This window comes from Antechinus flavipes, chromosome 2 (genome assembly GCF_016432865.1).
Source record: "Antechinus flavipes isolate AdamAnt ecotype Samford, QLD, Australia chromosome 2, AdamAnt_v2, whole genome shotgun sequence".
In the NCBI taxonomy this organism is placed as follows: Eukaryota; Metazoa; Chordata; class Mammalia; order Dasyuromorphia; family Dasyuridae; genus Antechinus; species Antechinus flavipes.
The window spans coordinates 409,384,711-409,403,733 of NC_067399.1; the positions used below are offsets into that span (position 1 = coordinate 409,384,711).

General features: G+C 32.6%; 1 protein-coding gene across 2 annotated transcripts in view; it reads right to left on the reverse strand.

Moving 5' to 3' along the window:
• The window catches only part of RNF145 (ring finger protein 145), a 95,830-nt gene that overhangs the window by 46,388 nt on the left and 30,419 nt on the right, over positions 1 to 19,023 (reverse strand). For both annotated transcript variants that reach the window (XM_051978811.1, XM_051978812.1), the window contains exon 3: positions 5,071 to 5,179. In XM_051978811.1, the coding sequence (XP_051834771.1) occupies positions 5,071 to 5,179 (109 nt within the window). The remainder of the gene's footprint in view (positions 1 to 5,070; positions 5,180 to 19,023) is intronic.

A 19,023-nucleotide genomic window follows, 5' to 3' on the forward strand; every position in this document is an offset into this window, starting at 1 on the left:
GAAGAAATAGACAGTAAAACTATAATAGTGGGAGATCTTAACCTTGCACTCTCAGAATTAGATAAATCAAACCACAAAATAAATAAGAAAGAAGTCAAAGAGGTAAATAGAATACTAGAAAAGTTAGATATGATAGATCTCTGGAGAAAATGTAATGGAGACAGAAAGGAATACACTTTCTTTTCAGCAGTTCATGGAACCTATACAAAAATTGACCATATATTAGGACATAAAAACCTCAAACTCAAATGCAGTAAGGCAGAAATAGTAAATGCATCCTTTTCAGACCACGATGCAATGAAAATTACATTCAACAAAAATCCAGGGGGAAGTAGACCAAAAAATAATTGGAAACTAAGTAATCTCATACTAAAGAATGATTGGGTGAAACAGCAAATCATAGACATAATTAATAACTTCACTCAAGAAAATGATAATAATGAGACATCATACCAAAATGTATGGGATGCAGCCAAAGTGGTAATAAGGGGAAATTCCATATCTCTAGAGGCCTATTTGTATAAAATAGAGAAAGAGAAGGTCAATGAATTGGGCTTGCAACTAAAAATGCTAGAAAAGGAACAAATTAAAAACCCCCAGTCAAACACTAAACTTGAAATTCTAAAAATAAAAGGAGAGATCAATAAAATTGAAAGTAAAAAAACTATTGAATTAATTAATAAAACTAAGAGTTGGTTCTATGAAAAAACCAACAAAATAGACAAACCCTTAGTAAATCTGATTTAAAAAAGGAAAGAGGAAAATCAAATTGTTAGTCATAAAAATGAAAAGGGAGAACTCGCCACTAACGAAGAGGAAATTAGAGCAATAATTAGGAGATACTTTGCCCAACTTTATGCCAATAAATTCGACAACTTAAATGAAATAGAAAAATACCTCCAAAAATATAGCTTGCCCAAACTAACAGAGGAAGAAGTAAATATCCTAAACAGTCCCATCTCAGAAAAAGAAAAAGAACAAACTATCAATCAACTCCCTAAAAAAAATCCCCAGGACCAGATGGATTTACATGTGAATTCTACCAAACATTTAAAGAACAATTAACTCCAATGCTAAATAAACTATTTGAAAAAATAGGGATTGAAGGAGTCCTATCAAACTCCTTTTATGACACAGACATGGTACTGATACCTAAACCAGGTAGGCTGAAAACAGAGAAAGAAAATTATAGACCAATCTCCCTAATGAATACTGATGCTAAAATCTTAAATAAAATATTAGCAAAAAGATTACAGAAAATCATTACCAGGATAATATACTATGACCAAGTAGGATTTATACCAGGAATGCAGGGCTGGTTCAATATTAGGAAAACTATTAGCATAATTGACTCTATCAATAACCAAACAAACAAAAACCATATGATCATCTCAATAGATGCAGAAAAAGCATTTGATAAAATCCAACATCCATTCCTAATAAAAACACTTGAGAGCATAGGAATAAATGGACTTTTCCTTAAAATAGTCAGGAGCATATATTTAAAACCATCAATAAGCATCATATGCAATGGGGAAAAACTGGAACCTTTCCCAGTAAAATCTGGAGTGAAGCAAGGTTGCCCACTATCACCATTATTATTTAATATCGTATTAGAAACACTAGTCTCGGCAATAAGAGTCAAGAAAGATATTAAAGGAATTAGAGTAGGCAATGAGGAAACCAAACTATCACTCTTTGCAGATGATATGATGGTATACCTAGAGAACCCCAGAGATTCTACTAAAAAGCTATTGGAAATAATTCATAATTTTAGCAAAGTAGCTGGCTACAAAATAAATCCCCATAAATCCTCAGCATTTTTATACATCACCAACATAACCCAACAGCAAGAGATACAAAGAGAAATTCCATTCAGAATAACTGTTGATACCATCAAATATTTGGGAATCTATCTACCAAAAGTCAGGAATTATATGAGCAAAATTATAAAAAAGTCTCCACACAAATAAAGTCAGACTTAAATAATTGGAAAAATATTAAGTGCTCTTGGATCGGCCGAGCGAACATAATAAAGATGACAATACTCCCTAAACTAATCTATTTATTTACTGCTATACCAATCAGACTTCCAAGAAAATATTTTAATGATCTAGAAAAAATAACAACAAAATTCATATGGAACAATAAAAAGTCGAGAATCTCAAGGGAATTAATGAAAAAAAAAATCAAATGAAGGTGGCCTAGCTGTACCTGATCTAAAATTATATTATAAAGCAGCAGTCACCAAAACCATTTGGTATTGGCTAAGAAATAGATTAGTGGATCAGTGGAAAAGGTTAGGTTCACAAGACAGAATAGTCAACTATAGCAATCTAGTGTTTGACAAACCCAAAGATCCTAACTTCTGGGATAAGAATTCATTATTTGATAAAAATTGCTGGGATAATTGGAAATTAGTATGGCAGAAATTAGGCATGGACCCACACTTAACACCATATACCAAGATAAGATCAAAATGGGTCCATGATCTAGGCATAAAGAACAAGATTATAAATAAATTAGAGGAACACAGGATAGTTTATCTCTCAGACTTGTGGAAGAGAAAGAAATTTGTGACCAAAGATGAACTAGAGACCATTACTGATCACAAAATAGAAAATTTTGATTACTTCAAATTAAAAAGCCTTTGTACAAACAAAACTAATGCAAACAAGATTAGAAGGGAAGCAACAAACTGGGAAAACATCTTCACAGTTAAAGGTTCTGATAAAGGCCTCATTTCCAAAATATATAGAGAACTGACTCAAATTTATAAGAAATCAAGCCATTCTCCAATTGATAAATGGTCAAAGGATATGAACAGACAATTTTCAGAGGATGAAATTGAAACTATTACCACTCATATGAAAGAGTGTTCCAAATCATTATTGATCAGAGAAATGCAAATTAAGACAACTCTGAGATACCACTACACACCTGTCAGATTGGCTAAGATGACAGGAAAAAATAATGATGAATGTTGGAGGGGATGCGGGAAAACTGGGACACTAATGCATTGTTGGTGGAGTTGTGAACGAATCCAACCATTCTGGAGAGCAATCTCCAAAAAGTTATCAAATTGTGCATACCCTTTGACCCAGCAGTGTTTCTATTGGGCTTATATCCCAAAGAAATACTAAAGAAGGGAAAGGGACCTGTATGTGCCAAAATGTTTGTAGCAGCCCTATTTGTAGTGGCTAGAAACTGGAAAATGAATGGATGCCCATCAATTGGAGAATGGCTGGGTAAATTGTGGTATATGAATGTTATGGAATATTATTGTTCTGTAAGAAATGACCAGCAGGATGAATACAGAGAGGTTTGGAGAGACTTACATGAACTGATGCTAAGTGAAATGAGCAGAACCAGGAGATCATTATACACTTCGACAACGATATTGTATGAGGACATATTTTGATGGAAGTGGATTTCTTTGACAAAGAGACCTGAGTTTCAATTGATAAATGACGGACAGAAGCAGCTACATCCAAAGAAAGAACACTGGGAAATGAATGTGAACTATTTGCATTTTTGTTTTTCTTCCCGGGTTATTTATACCTTCTGAATTCAATTCTCCCTGTGCAACAAGAGAACTGTTCGGTTCTGCAAACATATATTGTATCTAGGATATACTGCAACATATCCAACATATGTAGGACTGCTTGCCATTTAGGGGAGGGGGTGGAAAGAGGGAGGGGAAAAATCGGAACAGAAATGAGTGCAAGGGATAATGTTGTAAAAAAATTACCCTGACATGGATTCTGTCAATATAAAGTAATTATTAAATAAAAATTAAAAAAAAAATAAAATAAAATAATGAGCTGAATTTTTTTTACAGAACACAAACTCTGATAGATTTTATAATAACTTTCAAGAATAGTTCCAAAGATTAAAGGATCAGTTTAGTTCTAAGTATGGAGAATTTTATAACCAATAGGCTGGCCACTAAGTGATGAATTCTCTGGCCAATAAAACCCATGAAACATTTTAGCATAAAAATAATCCTTAACTTATAAAACAGAAAACTAATATTTACTGATAGGCAATAACTCCTTTCTCTAAGTCCAAATAGACATTCTTTCTAGATGCTTCAACATTTTATAGTATAATCTATAAATAGATTCGATTTAATTATGAAACAATAGTATTATGATTAAGTGGAATATATCAAGCAGTCATTCCACAAAGGAATATATATACACACACACACACACATACAGAGACTGCTATAGAATTCAAAATGAATTTATTCTGAGTGATACAGAAAAATGGGAAAATAAGAGTTCTCTTAAGTTTTTATACATAACTTGTCTAAGTAATGCCCTTTATGAAGAAGCAAAAAGGTCCCCAATATTTCTATAATTATTAGAACATTATCTGTTTTATACAAGTAAACTTATTTTATTAAGATGGTTTGGAGGCAAAGAAGGGGGACAGCTAAACTTCACGGTGGATAGAGCACAATATTGGAGTTAGAAGAACCTGAGGTCAAATCTGACCCCAGCCACTTAACATTTATTAATTGTTTGACTCTGAGCAAGCCATTTAACCCCAATTGTCTTGCAAAAAAAAAAAAAAAAAGATTTAAAGGGTCATAAATTTAAAGCTAGAATAAACAGATCCATTCCAACCTAATTCATTTTACAAACACAAATTTCTTGGAGCCAGCATGGTTAAATAATCACTCAAGGTTTCAAAGGTTGCAAGTTTGATTCCTGAATTAGTGCTCTTTTTACCCACTTACTGCTTCCTTACAAAGTAGTAATAATACTTTAACATAAAATAGGAATAAAATTTGAGCATAATTTTAAGTATTAACTTTGCATACTATTTTTCCTTTAGAAAGTAATTCTCTTCTTCTCTCTCTTTCTCTGTGTGTATGTGTGTGTCTAACGCCCACTTTTTTACACACTCCCCCAAAAATATTTATATTTATTCCAACAAACAAGTTGTTGAGTTCCAACACAAATTAAATCATAAATATTTGCTTCAGGTTAATGTAGATAATTACCATAAATAAACTTCAAAAATTCAAGCTATATATTAAAGATGTTAATGATTTCTTACCTAGAGATCTGATGGCCGGCATAAAGCAATAATGCAGTAAGAAAATATAAGTAAAGCTGAACCAGATGTTGTCTAGGTAAAGTAAGGAGCACAACACTTAAAATATAACCTGTAAAAGAAACACAAATAAGAGCTCAAGCAAAACTCAAGTAATATTATTAATTCACTCAGTTTAATGTAAAGTTATTTTAAAGTAACTTTCTTCTTGAAATATTGAAAGTGAAAACTCTTGAGTTTTCTTAAGTCACTGCTAATATTTCTCTCATGGGGAGAAAATTACGGCCATTCTAACACTTTATTATTTGTATAACTGTGTATCATTTCTCAATTGATATTTTATATATACATATATATGTGTATATATATATATGTATATATAGTCTCAATGCTTATGCTGATGTCCAATCTTACTTCTTGAACAAATTTTCAGACATTTCCAATTGGAGTTTCAGCATTTGTCCTTTTCCTATTCTGCCATATTAAGTAATCTAATAAGCATGAGTTGATACCTCAGAGTTGATTTCATTTGCATGTCTCTGTTCAAGAGTAATTTAAAATATTTTAATGTAATTATTTTAAAAACATTTATTTTGAACTTAAAGACAAAAAGAAAAACATTTACATGTATACAACACAATATAAAAGAGGATTCCATATAAAACCATAAATTTCCATTTCATACTTTTTAGATACATATGAAAGTATATAATTATATATGTACATGATTACAGAGTTATAGATATCTATATACATGATATACAATATTTCTTAACCACAGATTTCTCTTCATTCAAATAACCACCATCCTACTTCTGGCCCTCACTGTATCACTACTAGACTCAAAAAGAGATTCCTAATTTCTCTGATTCTAATATGTTCCCCATTCCAATCCATATTACAATTTTGGAGCTGCCAAAATGATTTTCAAGAAGTACAAATCTTATCATGCTACTTTCAGACTATTAATTCTATTGGTCTAATATTTCTTGAAGGAAATATAAACTTTTCTGCTTTATATTTAAAGTTTGTCACAATTTGGCCCCAACCTCCCTTTTCAACCTTAAAACACATCTCCTTCATAACATCTCCAATCCATCCACACTGGCCTTCTTATTTCCTTAATATTCCAACATAACACTATATCTCCAGATTTCCTGCCTTTGCAAAAACTTCCTAGTCCTATGAGTGAAATGCATGCCCACCTCAATCTGTATCTTAAAATTTCTAATTTCCTTTACAACTCAGCAAAAGTCCCATCATTAGAATGAAGCCTTTCCTCATTCACACAACTGCTAATGCCTTCATCCCGAAATTATCTCACACATATTTCATATATCTTGTTTGTGGTCTCTTTCATTAGAATTTAAGTTTAATCATTTAACAAACATGTCCTAAATGTTTACTACCGATAATAATAATTAACATTTAAATAGTACTTACTATGTGCTGGGTACTGTGTTAAATGCTTTACAATTATCATTTCATTTAATTTTCACAACAACCCTGATAAGAATTATGAAAAGGGATTTATACAGAGATGTGGAAATAGAAACAACAAAACTGATAACAGACCATAAAGAAAAGCTAGAACACTGCCAAAGTAGATGCTATTAATAGGATCTGGAAACCAACAAAACATAAGGAGTGAAAGACTTAAAACAATTTCACATGATGGTGAAATCGAAGATGCACCTAGTAATTAAATTACATCACCAAAAGGAATGTAGAAAGCATTGTTCTTTTTTATTTAAAAGAGTTTATTGTAAGTATGTCAATGTAGCATGTCTATGGGTTGATCACGAGAGATCAATGACAGTTTCAAGATAGAATCTGCTTTTACTGGGAAATTTTAAAATGAGATAAAGAATTCAGATAAGTCAGTGTCAGCAAGAGTCTGGGCCCTTGCCTCTCTGTTGTTTCCCAAGGTAACAAAGTTTGCAATGATTTTCAAGTAGCTATAACAACATCAGAGGTAGGGATGTGTGGCAAAAAGCAGGAAATGCATAAAGCTCAGGTTCAGTGTTGCCTTTCTCTTTTCCCCTCCTAGTTCAGAACACTTCAGGTGTTTTATTTATTGATTTATTTTTATTGAAGCTTTTTATTTTCAAAAATATGCAAGGATAATTTTTCACCATTGATCCTTACAAAATCTTGTATTCAAATTTCCCCCTCCCTGTTTCTCTTACCCTCTCTTCTAGATGGCAAGTAATCCAATATGTGTTAAACATGGTAGAAATAGCTGTAAATCCAATATAGGCATATGTACTTATACAATTAACTTGCTACACAAGAAGAAGCAGATCAAAAAGGAAAAATAAGAAAATATAATTCAAGAAAACAACAAAAGAAGTGAAAAATGCTATGTTGTGATCCACACTCAGTTCCCACAGTCCTCTCTCTCTGGGTATAGATGGATCTCATCATCAGAAGATTAGCAGAACTGGCCTGAATTATCTCATTGTTGAGAAGAGGTACATTCATCAGAATTGATCGTCTTATAATCTTGTTATTGCCATGTACAATGATTTCCTGGTTCTGCTCATTTCACTTAGCATCAATTCGTGTAAGTCTCTCCAGGCCTCTCTAAAATCATCTTCCTGATCATTTCTTATAAAACAACAATATTCCATAACATTCATATACCATAATTTATTTAGCCATTCTCCAACTGATGGGCATCTACTCAGTTTCTAGTTCCTTGCCACTACAAAGAGGGCTGCCACAAACATTTTTGTTCTTGTGGGTCCCTTTCCCTCCTTTAAGATTTCTTTGAGATATAAGCCCAGTAGTAACACTGCTGGATCAAAGAGTATGCAGAATTTGATAACCTTTTGAGCAAAGTTCCAAATTGTTCTCCAGAAAGGCTGGATAAGTTCACAATTCCATCAACAATGCATCAGTGTCCCAGTTTTCCCACATCCCCTCCAACATTTGTCATTATCTTTTCTTGTCATCTTACAATCTCAGAGGTGGGTAGTGTCATCTCAGAGTTGTCTTAATTTGTATTTCTCTAGATCAATGATGATTTAGAGCATCTTTTCACATGACTAGAAATGCTTTCAATTTCTTCATCTGAAAATTGTCAAAATGTCTTTGACCATTTATCAACTGGAGAATGGCTTGAATGCTTATAAATTTGAGTCATCTCTATATATTTTAGAAATGAGAGAAAAGCATTGGTCTAAGTATTATAATGTTCTATGCATAAATGAAAACTTAAGTGGGCTTCTAATCATTACTGTCAAATGAAAATAAGGAATCAGAAGAAAAAGGCAGATTTGGAAAATCTAAAAATAGAAGACATAATAATACAAGCTATGATTTTGGACACAATTCTGGCCAACGAGGAGAAAATTCTTACTGAAGCAACAGGAAATTCAAGGGCAAGTATAATCACGGAGGAAACTATATTATCTATGTATATATAGTATAATAGATGACTAAGAACTCTACTTTCTCCAAAGAAATTAAGATAACAACTTGAGAAAAACAATTAGTAAAATATCAGAATACAAAATAACCTTAACATCAAACTTTTTAATATCTCATTAATAAAAATCAAAAGCTCACAAAATAAACACCATTTGACAAAATGACAAAAATATCTTGAACCCACACAGAACTTATATAAATATAATCATAAAATAATCATTACAGAATTAAAAGAATAATTGGAGACTCCATGATTATGTTTGAGTCATGCTAATTTGATAAAAAATGATAATACAAGACAGACAAAACACTTAATAAGCACTTACTATATGTCAGGCACTGTGCATGCTAATATAACAAATAAAACTGAATGTCTCTTAGCCTGAAATAGCTTACAGAGAAAGGGAACACATAAAGAAGACCTGGGTGGGGTAATCCTAAGGTAAGGAAGAAGAAAAGTATGAGAAGTTGAGTCCTGGCTAAAGTGAGGCATTTGTCCTCTAAAATAGTAGTCCAGACACAGGAGTCACCAATGAAGAGAAGTGGAGGAAGATTTCTTCAGAGTGGGAAGTCAGATGATGAAAGATGAATATTACTTGGATTAATCTATGTTTAATGATATGCTAACCAGAATACCAGTAGGCTTACCTTCTATGATAAGATAAAATTTACATGAAAGAACAGTTTAGATTGTAAAGGAAAATAATAGGGAGTGGGGAAAAGGAAGAATGATTTACTTGCACAAGTCTGAAATTATACTACAAAGCCAATAATCAAAAACCACTGGTAGGAAGTAAGAAAATAAGCATTTATTAAAAGCAGTTACTTTGTGTCAAGCACTGTACTAAGTGGTGTTCAAATATCTGAGTTGGTCCTCACAACATCCCAGTTAAGTGAGTGCTATTATTATCCCCATTTTACAGACAAGAAAACTGAGGCAGAAAGAGGTAAAGTGACTTGCCCAGAGTCATATAATGTCTAAGACCAAGTTTGAACTCATTTCATAAAACAAAAATGTAGATTTCTTTAAGCCCCAATTAAAATTCCACCTTTTATAGGAAATCAACCCCTCTCAATTCCATGGCCTTTCCTCTGTTAATTATTTACCATTTATCCTGTATATACCTTGCTTTGCATGTTTGCATGGTGTCTTTCTCTCTTCTACTGTCCATTAGATTGCATGAGAGCAAAAGTGTCTTTTGCTTCTTTTTGTATCCCCAACACTTAGCATAGTACCTGACACATAATAGAAATTCAATACATGTTTAGCACATTGAATTTAACTGAAACAATTAATAGTGGTACTTTGGTACTCATTGTTAATTGGTTCCAGAAAGCACAATGGTGGCAAAAATGAGTGTCCGGGATGTTGAAAACTATTTTTGCAACTATTTTGAAAAAGTAAAAGCTATTATTATGAAAAAAAGAAAATGAGAGTACCTTTTTCCTATAAGGACTACATCTCCAGTCATCAGCTTAACCATCCCTTCCTACTCAATTTCCCAAAGGGGCAAATAGGGCTTCCAGCTTCAGAGAAACAAGCCAAGCCAGACCAGACCAGCCCAGCCTGGCTCCTCCCTTCTTGATCCAAACAGATAAGTGCCAAGGTACCATATATAAGTCCAATACTCAATATCACTGAAAAAGAATTCCATGATTCAACAAAAATTGTGTATTTTTGCAAAACCCAATCAACAACCAATTATAAAGTTCCTTATATGACAGGCACTGAGGATACAAAATCAAAACTGAAATAGTCCTTACCCTCAAAAAACTTAAGTTCAATCAGAAAAAATAGTAAATAAATGAGCACATATAGAATATATACCCAAAAAAAAAAAAAGTAGTTTTAATAGGAAAGAAACTAAAGAAATCAGGAAAGGCTACATGAAGAAGACAGTGTCCCAGTATTTTCACATCACCTCCAATATTTATCACCATCTTTTAAATAGGGAAAATTCTTAGACAAATGTGATCATTTAAAAATAAATTTAATACAAGTTAAAGCAAGGTATGTAGAGTAAGTAAATCTACAGACAAGAAAAAATTATTGCATTGAATATTTCTGGTATGTTCTAACATCCATATTTTATTGATGCATTTAAAAGACTCGTAAAAAGCCAATCTTCAATCTTCAATAGGGTTAAAGGATGGGAATAGACAATTCTCAAAAGAAGCAGCATAAACAACCAACAATTATCTGAAAAAAGTATTCAAAATCATAGTAATTACAGAAACAACATATTTAACAACTATAAGATAAGATATAATGAACGAAAGAACAAGTTCTAACCCTGACAGCTACTTTTATAACCCTGAGTAAATTACTTCATCTTTGGGTATTGATTTTCTCATATATAAAAGAAAGATCAGATAGTCCTTGAAACAATTCTAATTCTATAACTTTATACTCATGAAACTGATCAAGAAAGAAAAAGATGGTATAATTCAAAAACAGGTGAGGTTATAGGATAATTGGCTTTCTAACATATAATGCTGTGAATTTGTGAATTCTGTGAATTTGTTCAGTTTCTTTGGAAAGTACTGACTTCTACAATAAAATTTACAAAACTTGCCAAAAAAAAACCCACCAAAAACAAAAACACCCCACAAATTCTAACTCCATTTTTCCACTAGAGTTTAGCACCCATGTATGATCCTACCAGAAGGGGGGTAGTTAAACATAGCAATACAAAAATATCTCTAGCATCACATACGGGGTGAATTAATGATTGTATAAAAAGGTAACAATAACAAGTCCTAACAAATTATAAAGATGAAAAATGTAAAGATATATAAAGAAAATAAATAAAATGATACAGAGAAAACAAATCAGAAATAAAATATACACACTGACTAAAACAATGTAAATAAAGCAGACAATATTAAAACAGTTGCAAAATCAACTATTAAATATCTATTGTTAAAGTTACTATACACATCTTTCTTTTACTCCAACTTCAGTAAATATGCTTATTACACCTCCTAGTATGCAGATTTCAATTAATCCATGGCTTTGACCAACTTGTATGATAGTCTGTGGGGTTTTTTAATTAGCCGCTGAAGGCCCATCCACCATGTGCTAGTCCTTTTCTCAAATTCTCCTTAAATTACATGGTTTTTATTTTTTTTTAACAGATCACCTTTCCTAATCCTTCCACTCATTCACCTCCAATGCTTGAATATATGTTAATCTTTTTCCTGTCATGAACCCTTTTAGCACTCTGGTGAAATTTATAGAGTCTGTTTCAAAATAATGTGATTTTTTAAAAAAAGCCATAATTGAAGAAAATACTAAATTTCAGTTAAGGTTTGATGAGAATAAAAAAAGTACCTTTTTTTCTCCCATTCAAATTGATAGATTTCCTGAAATCTATTCTTAGACTCCAGATTAAGAATGTATAATTTAATGCCTTCCCTCCAAGATTAAGTTCCTTTTGCTGTGAATCTCTTATATGTACATTTTTATTTTCATATTATCATGACATTGAAATATGAATTCCTTGAAAGCAAAAACTCCTTTTTGTCTTCTTTTTTTTATCACTAGCACTTAACTTAGTGCTTGGCATACTGTAAACCCTTAATAAGGGATTTTCCATTCATTCATTCATTCACATATTAAAAGCACTTTCCAGTTTATGAAGTATTCTTCTTGAGAACACCCCAGAGAGGTAAATGGGGAAGACATTATCATCTGCATTTAACTATAAGGAAATAGAATCCAAAAATAGTTTAGTAGTGACACAGTAGTGACTGGTGAAATCCAATGTTTAAACCTAAAACTTCCTGAGTTCAATTGCTCTTTCTATTCCACTATGCGTCTTTCTTCCTATATAAAATAGCAATGCTAGTTTCTATCCATCTTGGGACATACAAAAATTCCTAAGTGACTTAGGCCCAATTGCCTCAGGAAAAAAAAGAAAGAAAAAAGGATGGATGGACAGACGGAAGGAAGGAAGGACGGAAGGAAGGAAGAAAATATAATTTCAAAATGTATAAAATACAGAAATTTCAAACCAGTTACATTGGAAAAAGTTATCAAAGTTTTTTGTTTGTTTTAATTTATAAGCCCCTGTGGGCAGCTAAATGGTATATAGTAATAGAGTACTAGGCTGAAGTCAGAAGAACCTGAGTTCAAATCTACTCTCAGACACTTAACACTTACTTACTTGTATGAAGCTGGGCATGTCCCTTAACCCCAACTACTTTGCTACTAATAACAACAATAATAGTAATAATAATAATGTGCAGGCCCCCAGGTTAATTCATGCATTAATCAGGTATTGATTACCTGGAGTATCAAATTGGTGACAATTTTTCTAAAAACAAATGATAATGATAAGCAAACTCAACCCAATATATTTATATTTACTGCCTTACCACTTTGTTGTTGTGGTTTAGTCATTTAGTGTTACCTGATTCTTCATGACTCCCTCAACAATAGGCTTTCTTGACAAAGATATTGAAGTGGTTTTCCATATCCAGTGGAGTAAGACAAAGAAAAGTTAGGGTATCTGCCCATAATCACACAGCTAATAATGTCTGAGGCTGGATTCAAACTCAGCTTTTCTTGACTCTAGGCCCAGTACTCTATTCACTAAATCATCTAGCTGCCTCCAAAATATTAGTCCCTCAACGCCACAATCAAACCAGCAAACTTAAGCATTCCCACAAATGAACATTCTACAGTCCTCTGCTCTACCACCTGAGATATTAAAGAACATACTTTGTCACTTAAAATGGTAACAATTCCTCAAAAAAATAATTGAAAGAAAAAAATTACCATTCAAATTTCAAATTATCAGTGGAATGATTTTGCAATCTATGAAAAAAATTCCATTCTGGCACTTTATTTTGGTATGGAAGTAACCTTGAATTTTCAATAATTCAAAGCCAGCAGAGACAAATTTTTCAAGCAATCCTACTAAGCTATAAAGGTCTTAAATATAGTTCTGGTGACAAACTAAATTATTTGTCATCCAAGAATAACCTATACTTGAGAAGATTCATCTTCAAAAACCTTTATGTAACTTTTTTTTCTCAGTCACTGCAATACTCAAAGACACGATAACAATCTATTAGAAGGAGTAACAGCACCAATGACATCATCTATGGCTAGATGGAAATACAGGTTGCAACCAAAACTTATGCTATGTTCCAAAAGTTTCATTTTTAGTTTGTAATTTGGAAGATATGATTTCCCATGCTTATACTATTATAAATAAATTACTCACAAATGCTTCCTTAAAATGTAAGGAAGAGTACTAAGAATTAGAGTGATGGATCACTGGAATATATTAGGTACACATTACATTACAGTAAATGACCACAGTAATCTAATATGATAAACCCAAAGATCCAAGTTTTTGGAACAAACATTCATTATTTGACAAAAATTGCTACAATTGCCAAAACAATATGGCAGAAAGTAGGCATGGACCAACATCTCATCACATCATATACCAAGATAAGATCAAAATGGATGCATCATTTACACATAAACAGCAATACCATAAGAAAATTACAAGAGCATGGAATAATTTATTTCTAGATCTATAAATAAAGAAGAATTTAAAATCAAAAAAAAAAGGGAGAGAGTATAGCAAAATGTATATAATAGCTAATTTTGATGATATAAAATTAAAAAGGTTTTACACAAACAAAATGCTAACAAAATTAAAAAGAAAAGCAGAAAAATAGGGGGAAATTTATGCAACAAATATTTCTAGTAAAGGCCTAACTTCTCAAATATACAGCAAAGTGAATCAAATATAGAAAAATTCAAATCATTACCTAATTAGTGATCAAAGGATATGAACAGAATGTTTTCAAAGAAATCAAAACCACCTAATCATATGAAAGTCACTATTGATGAGAGAAATGCAAATAAAAGACCTCTATGGTATCAACTCATACCTATTCAGATTGGCTAATATGATAAAAAAGGAAAACAATCAATGTTGGAGGGAATGTAGGAAAATTGGGACTCTAATACATAGTTGACGGAGTTGTGAACTGATCCAACCATTTTGCAGAATAATTTGGAGCTCTGAACAAAGAATTATAAAACTTTACATACCCTTTGATCAAGTAATACTATTGCTATTCTTTATCTCAAAGGCATCAAAAAAAGAAGGGGAAATAGGTATTCAAAAATATTTATAGCAGCTCTTTTTGTGGCAGCTAAGAATTGGAAATTGAGAAGATGCTCATCAATGGGGGAATGCTAAACAGGCTCTGTTATTTGATTATGATGAAATATTATTATGCCATAAAAAAAACAAGAAGGATGGCTTTAAAAAAACCTGGAGAGACTTACATGAACTAATACAAAGGAAAGTAAACAGGACCAAGAAAACATTGTTTACAATTACAGAAATACTATATGATGAAAAACCTGACTTAGGTATTTTCAGCAAAAAAATGTTCTAAGTCAATCCCAGAAGATTCATGATTAAACACGCACCTTTCAATGTAAGAAAAGGGGCAGCTAGGCAGTGCGATAGATAGAACATTGGCCCTGAATCAGGAGAACCTGAGTTCAAATCCAACTTCAGACACTGTGTGAACCTGGGCAAGTCACTTAACTCCAATTGCCTCCCCCCACCAAAAAGGTCCCACCTATTTAAAGAAGCAAGGAAGATGTTGCACAAATATGACTTTGAATCAGTAGACAGGAAGAAACTTAAAATAAATGAAAAAAAAGGAATGACAGATGTAACATCTATTGGAAGAAACGAGATATGATAGGATTACTAGATTAAGTTAGCTTAAGTAAAAAATACAGACACTTCATCATGTGAAAATGGAGTAAGGAACAAATATAGCAAAAGGTCTCATAATGATATGACATGAAGAGAAAAAAGGGAGTTAAAAGCAAATATCCTCAATTTTTTCATGTAAAATATGAGGCAAGGTTCTTAGCTAAGAGAATAGAAGGGGAATCATGGGAAGTTTGAGAAGAGGGGAACAGTAAGTTCATAAAAGAAATATAATAGGATTGCCTAATAGCAGTGAGGACCCTGTTGAGTTGATGTAACATAAATTTGTAGTGAACCCAATCAGAACTGTTATATGATTTTCTACAACTTTATTCAACAAGACAGTGTAGAAGCAAAGGCATAAAACAGTGGGAGTGATCCAAAGTTGAAGTTTGGTTAAAATAACAAGGATATTATTAGGGGGGAAGGGAATCAAGAAAAGAAAGATTATGGAAATGAACAAGTTCATTAAGAGGTTAAGATAAGAAGAGAGAGTGGCTAGTGCAAGGGAAGAAGTATGGAAGAAAAGCAAAGAGTCACAGGATTGGAGATCAAAGTACAGAGAGAGTAAGTTTTATAAGGGAAGAAAGGCACAGGGAGAAGTGAAATGCCAACAGATGATGTTCAGCTATTGGGATTTCAGAATTCTTGAACACAGGCGATACATTCATAAATAAAGGCAAAATCAAGGATATGACCACCTTAGTGTATGGCTAAAGTCAGGTAAAAGAGTAACCTGTGGGAATTGAATAGGTTGAAGAATTGAGTAGTTAATATGTTTGAGGCAGAGTAATACATTGCAGTCCCCTAGTATGAGGGCAGGAATTAGAGAGCAGAGAAGAACTATGAGCCACACAGGGAAGTCATTGAGGAAAGAAGGGGAATGAGGTAGAAGTTTATATGAACTTCAAAGGAAAAAAGATTACTGGATAATTAAAGAGAGAATCTAGAGGGCACTAGAGAATAAAGAGTATTCTAACAACTCCAACTCCACTAGTGATCTGAGAATAATTATTCAATATTGTACTAAAAATGCTAGCTATAGCAAAGAAAAAGAAGAAGAGAGATAGAAGGAATAAGACATATTAGATGAGAAAACAAAACTATTCAATTTTTACAAATGACATGATAATTTAGAGAACCCTAAAGCTTAAACTAAAAAATTAGTACAAATAATTAATGACCGGCAAAGTTCTAAGATATAAAATATAATCCCACAAATCATCAGCATTACAAAATTTTATCAACAAAACCCAGCAGGAAGTTAAAGGCCTTTCAAAATAACTTGTTTTTACATGCCAAGACACACCAAAGAATTATATACAAACACAAAGACATAAATAATTGGAGAAATATTCATTGCTTATGAGTAGGCCAAGTCAATATAAGAAGTTACAAAACTACCAAAAAATTAGATAGTAGAGCTTGAAAAAATAATAACAGGGGCAGCTCTAGGTGACGCAGTAAATAGAGCACCAGCCCTCAAGTCAGGAGGACCCGAATTCAAATCTGGTCTCAGACACTTAACACTTCCTAGATGTGTGATCCTGAGCAAGTCACAACCCCAAGGGCTTTGGGGGGAAAAAAAAAAGATAGAAAAAACATAACAAAATTCACCTGAAAGAATAAGAGATCAAGAACATCAAAGAATTTTGAGGAGGTAGTGGTTCTTAATAGTGTCTGACTCTTTGTGACTCTCTTTGTGGTTTTCTTAGCAAAGATCTGTAGTGATTTGTCATTTCCTTCTCCAGTTCATTTTACAAATGAGGCACTAAGGCAAACAGAGTTAAATGATTTATCCAGGGTCACACAGCTAGTGCCTACCTGAGGCCACATTTGAATTCAGGTCCTCCAGACTTCATTGCACAATCTAGAGTAGAGATCTCTACAAACAAGGAAAGAGGAGTGGTAAGAGCAGCTGACACCTAAACTTTATTCTCATTTGAACTGGTGAAAGGAGGAAGGAATACACATACATACATACACACACACACATACATTCAGATTTGGATAAAGAAATGTTTCACTCAACAGAAAAACATAAGAGAAAAGGCAAAAGAGAAAAAGTATATTTAAAAAGGGATTAGGTCTAAGCAAAACAAACTATAAGTATTTATAGCTCTTTTTGTGGTGGCAAAAAACTGGGGTGGGGGTGGGGGTGGGGAATAATCCATTAATAAGGAAATGGCTGAACAAGTAATGATACATGAATATGATAGAATACTATTATACTGTGACATAGCAGATGGTTTCAGAGAAATCTGGGGAAGACTTGTAAGAATTCCTACTAAATGAAGAGAGAAAAACCAGAAAAACAATTAATATAATGACAATATACAATAAACACAAAAAAATTCTGAAGCATTTAGAAATGGGAGATTTAGATGAGTTTACCAAAGTCTGTTCCTTTCAATAAGATAGATTTACAGTGGTTCTCAAACTTTTGTTCTCAGTATCTTCATGTTGTTAAAAAAATTATCGAGGATCTGTTCAAAGAGTTTTTGTTCACATGGGTTATATTTAGATCTATTTACTATATTAGAAATAAAAAATGATTTTGAATTTGTAGACCCTCTGAAAGGATTTCAGAGACCCCAACAAGTCTTTGGACTATACTTTGAGGACCACTGAGATAGAAGATCACCAGGCCTTATAATGTGCTCTGGATCTATGTCAAACAATATCTCAGCACTGTCATTTGACATATTTGAAAAGTAGCTTAAAGATCTCTAGGCCTGACTAGCCTAACCACTATAGCATCCTTAGATACAGCTGAATGTTTTTTTATGGGCTATTTTTTCCAGTTAAAATGTGAATTCCTGGACAGCAGAGATTGCACTATCTCTCTATTTTCTATTTGTATCCCTGCCATTTGATACAAATAAATAGAAAGTACTTAATAGATACCTTATCTTTCATTTATTCATTCAAAAAAAAAAAAAGAACCAGAAAAAGAAAATCTCAAGTGATAACCCTCAGGATTAGGAGAAATTGCATTGCATTATTCATATTCAACCACTTTCTAGGCCAGACTTTGTAAAGAGAATCTTAAAAGGAGCCAAGGGCCTTCATATGCCTGCCTTCATATGCCCCTCCAAAAATAAAACAGGGAAATGACAAAAAGAAGAACCCCCTCTCCTATCATTAATTGAAACAGAAAATGAGGCAAGGAAAAATCACTAATGTAATTTTTTAAAATCTCATGACTTTTTATAACCCAAGAGAATATAAAGAGCTCAGGAAAAAAATAAGTCATGATAGGAACAGAAGCTAAACTTCAAAGATTCTTTTTTTAAGAATAAGAAGAAAATGTTCAGCTGAAAAACAGCTGAACAGAAAATTAAGGACACTGCAAAAGAGAAAGCTCAGAAAAGGACTGCATTATTTTAAGAATTAGAAAATATGTAGTTTTACTGGGGGCAGTGATAAAAAATTCTAGATTTGGTATCAAAGAACATGGATACAAACTTCAGATTCTCTTACCACTAGTATAACGTTGACTAAGTGATTAGGTCTCTGTCTTATCATAACAGAAGAAAATTAATCTAGATGACCTGAAAGAGGCCTTTCAACTTATGACTATTTCATTCATTGTGTTTATATTCCCAAATACAAGGAATGAAAGTCACTACTTTCATTAAGTATTCATAAATCATAAATCATAAATATTGTATTCCCAAAGTCTAGCAAATAGGAATGCCTAGCACATAAGAGGTGTTTTAATAAATGTTCAATGAAACTGGAAACTGAGTGGATGCCC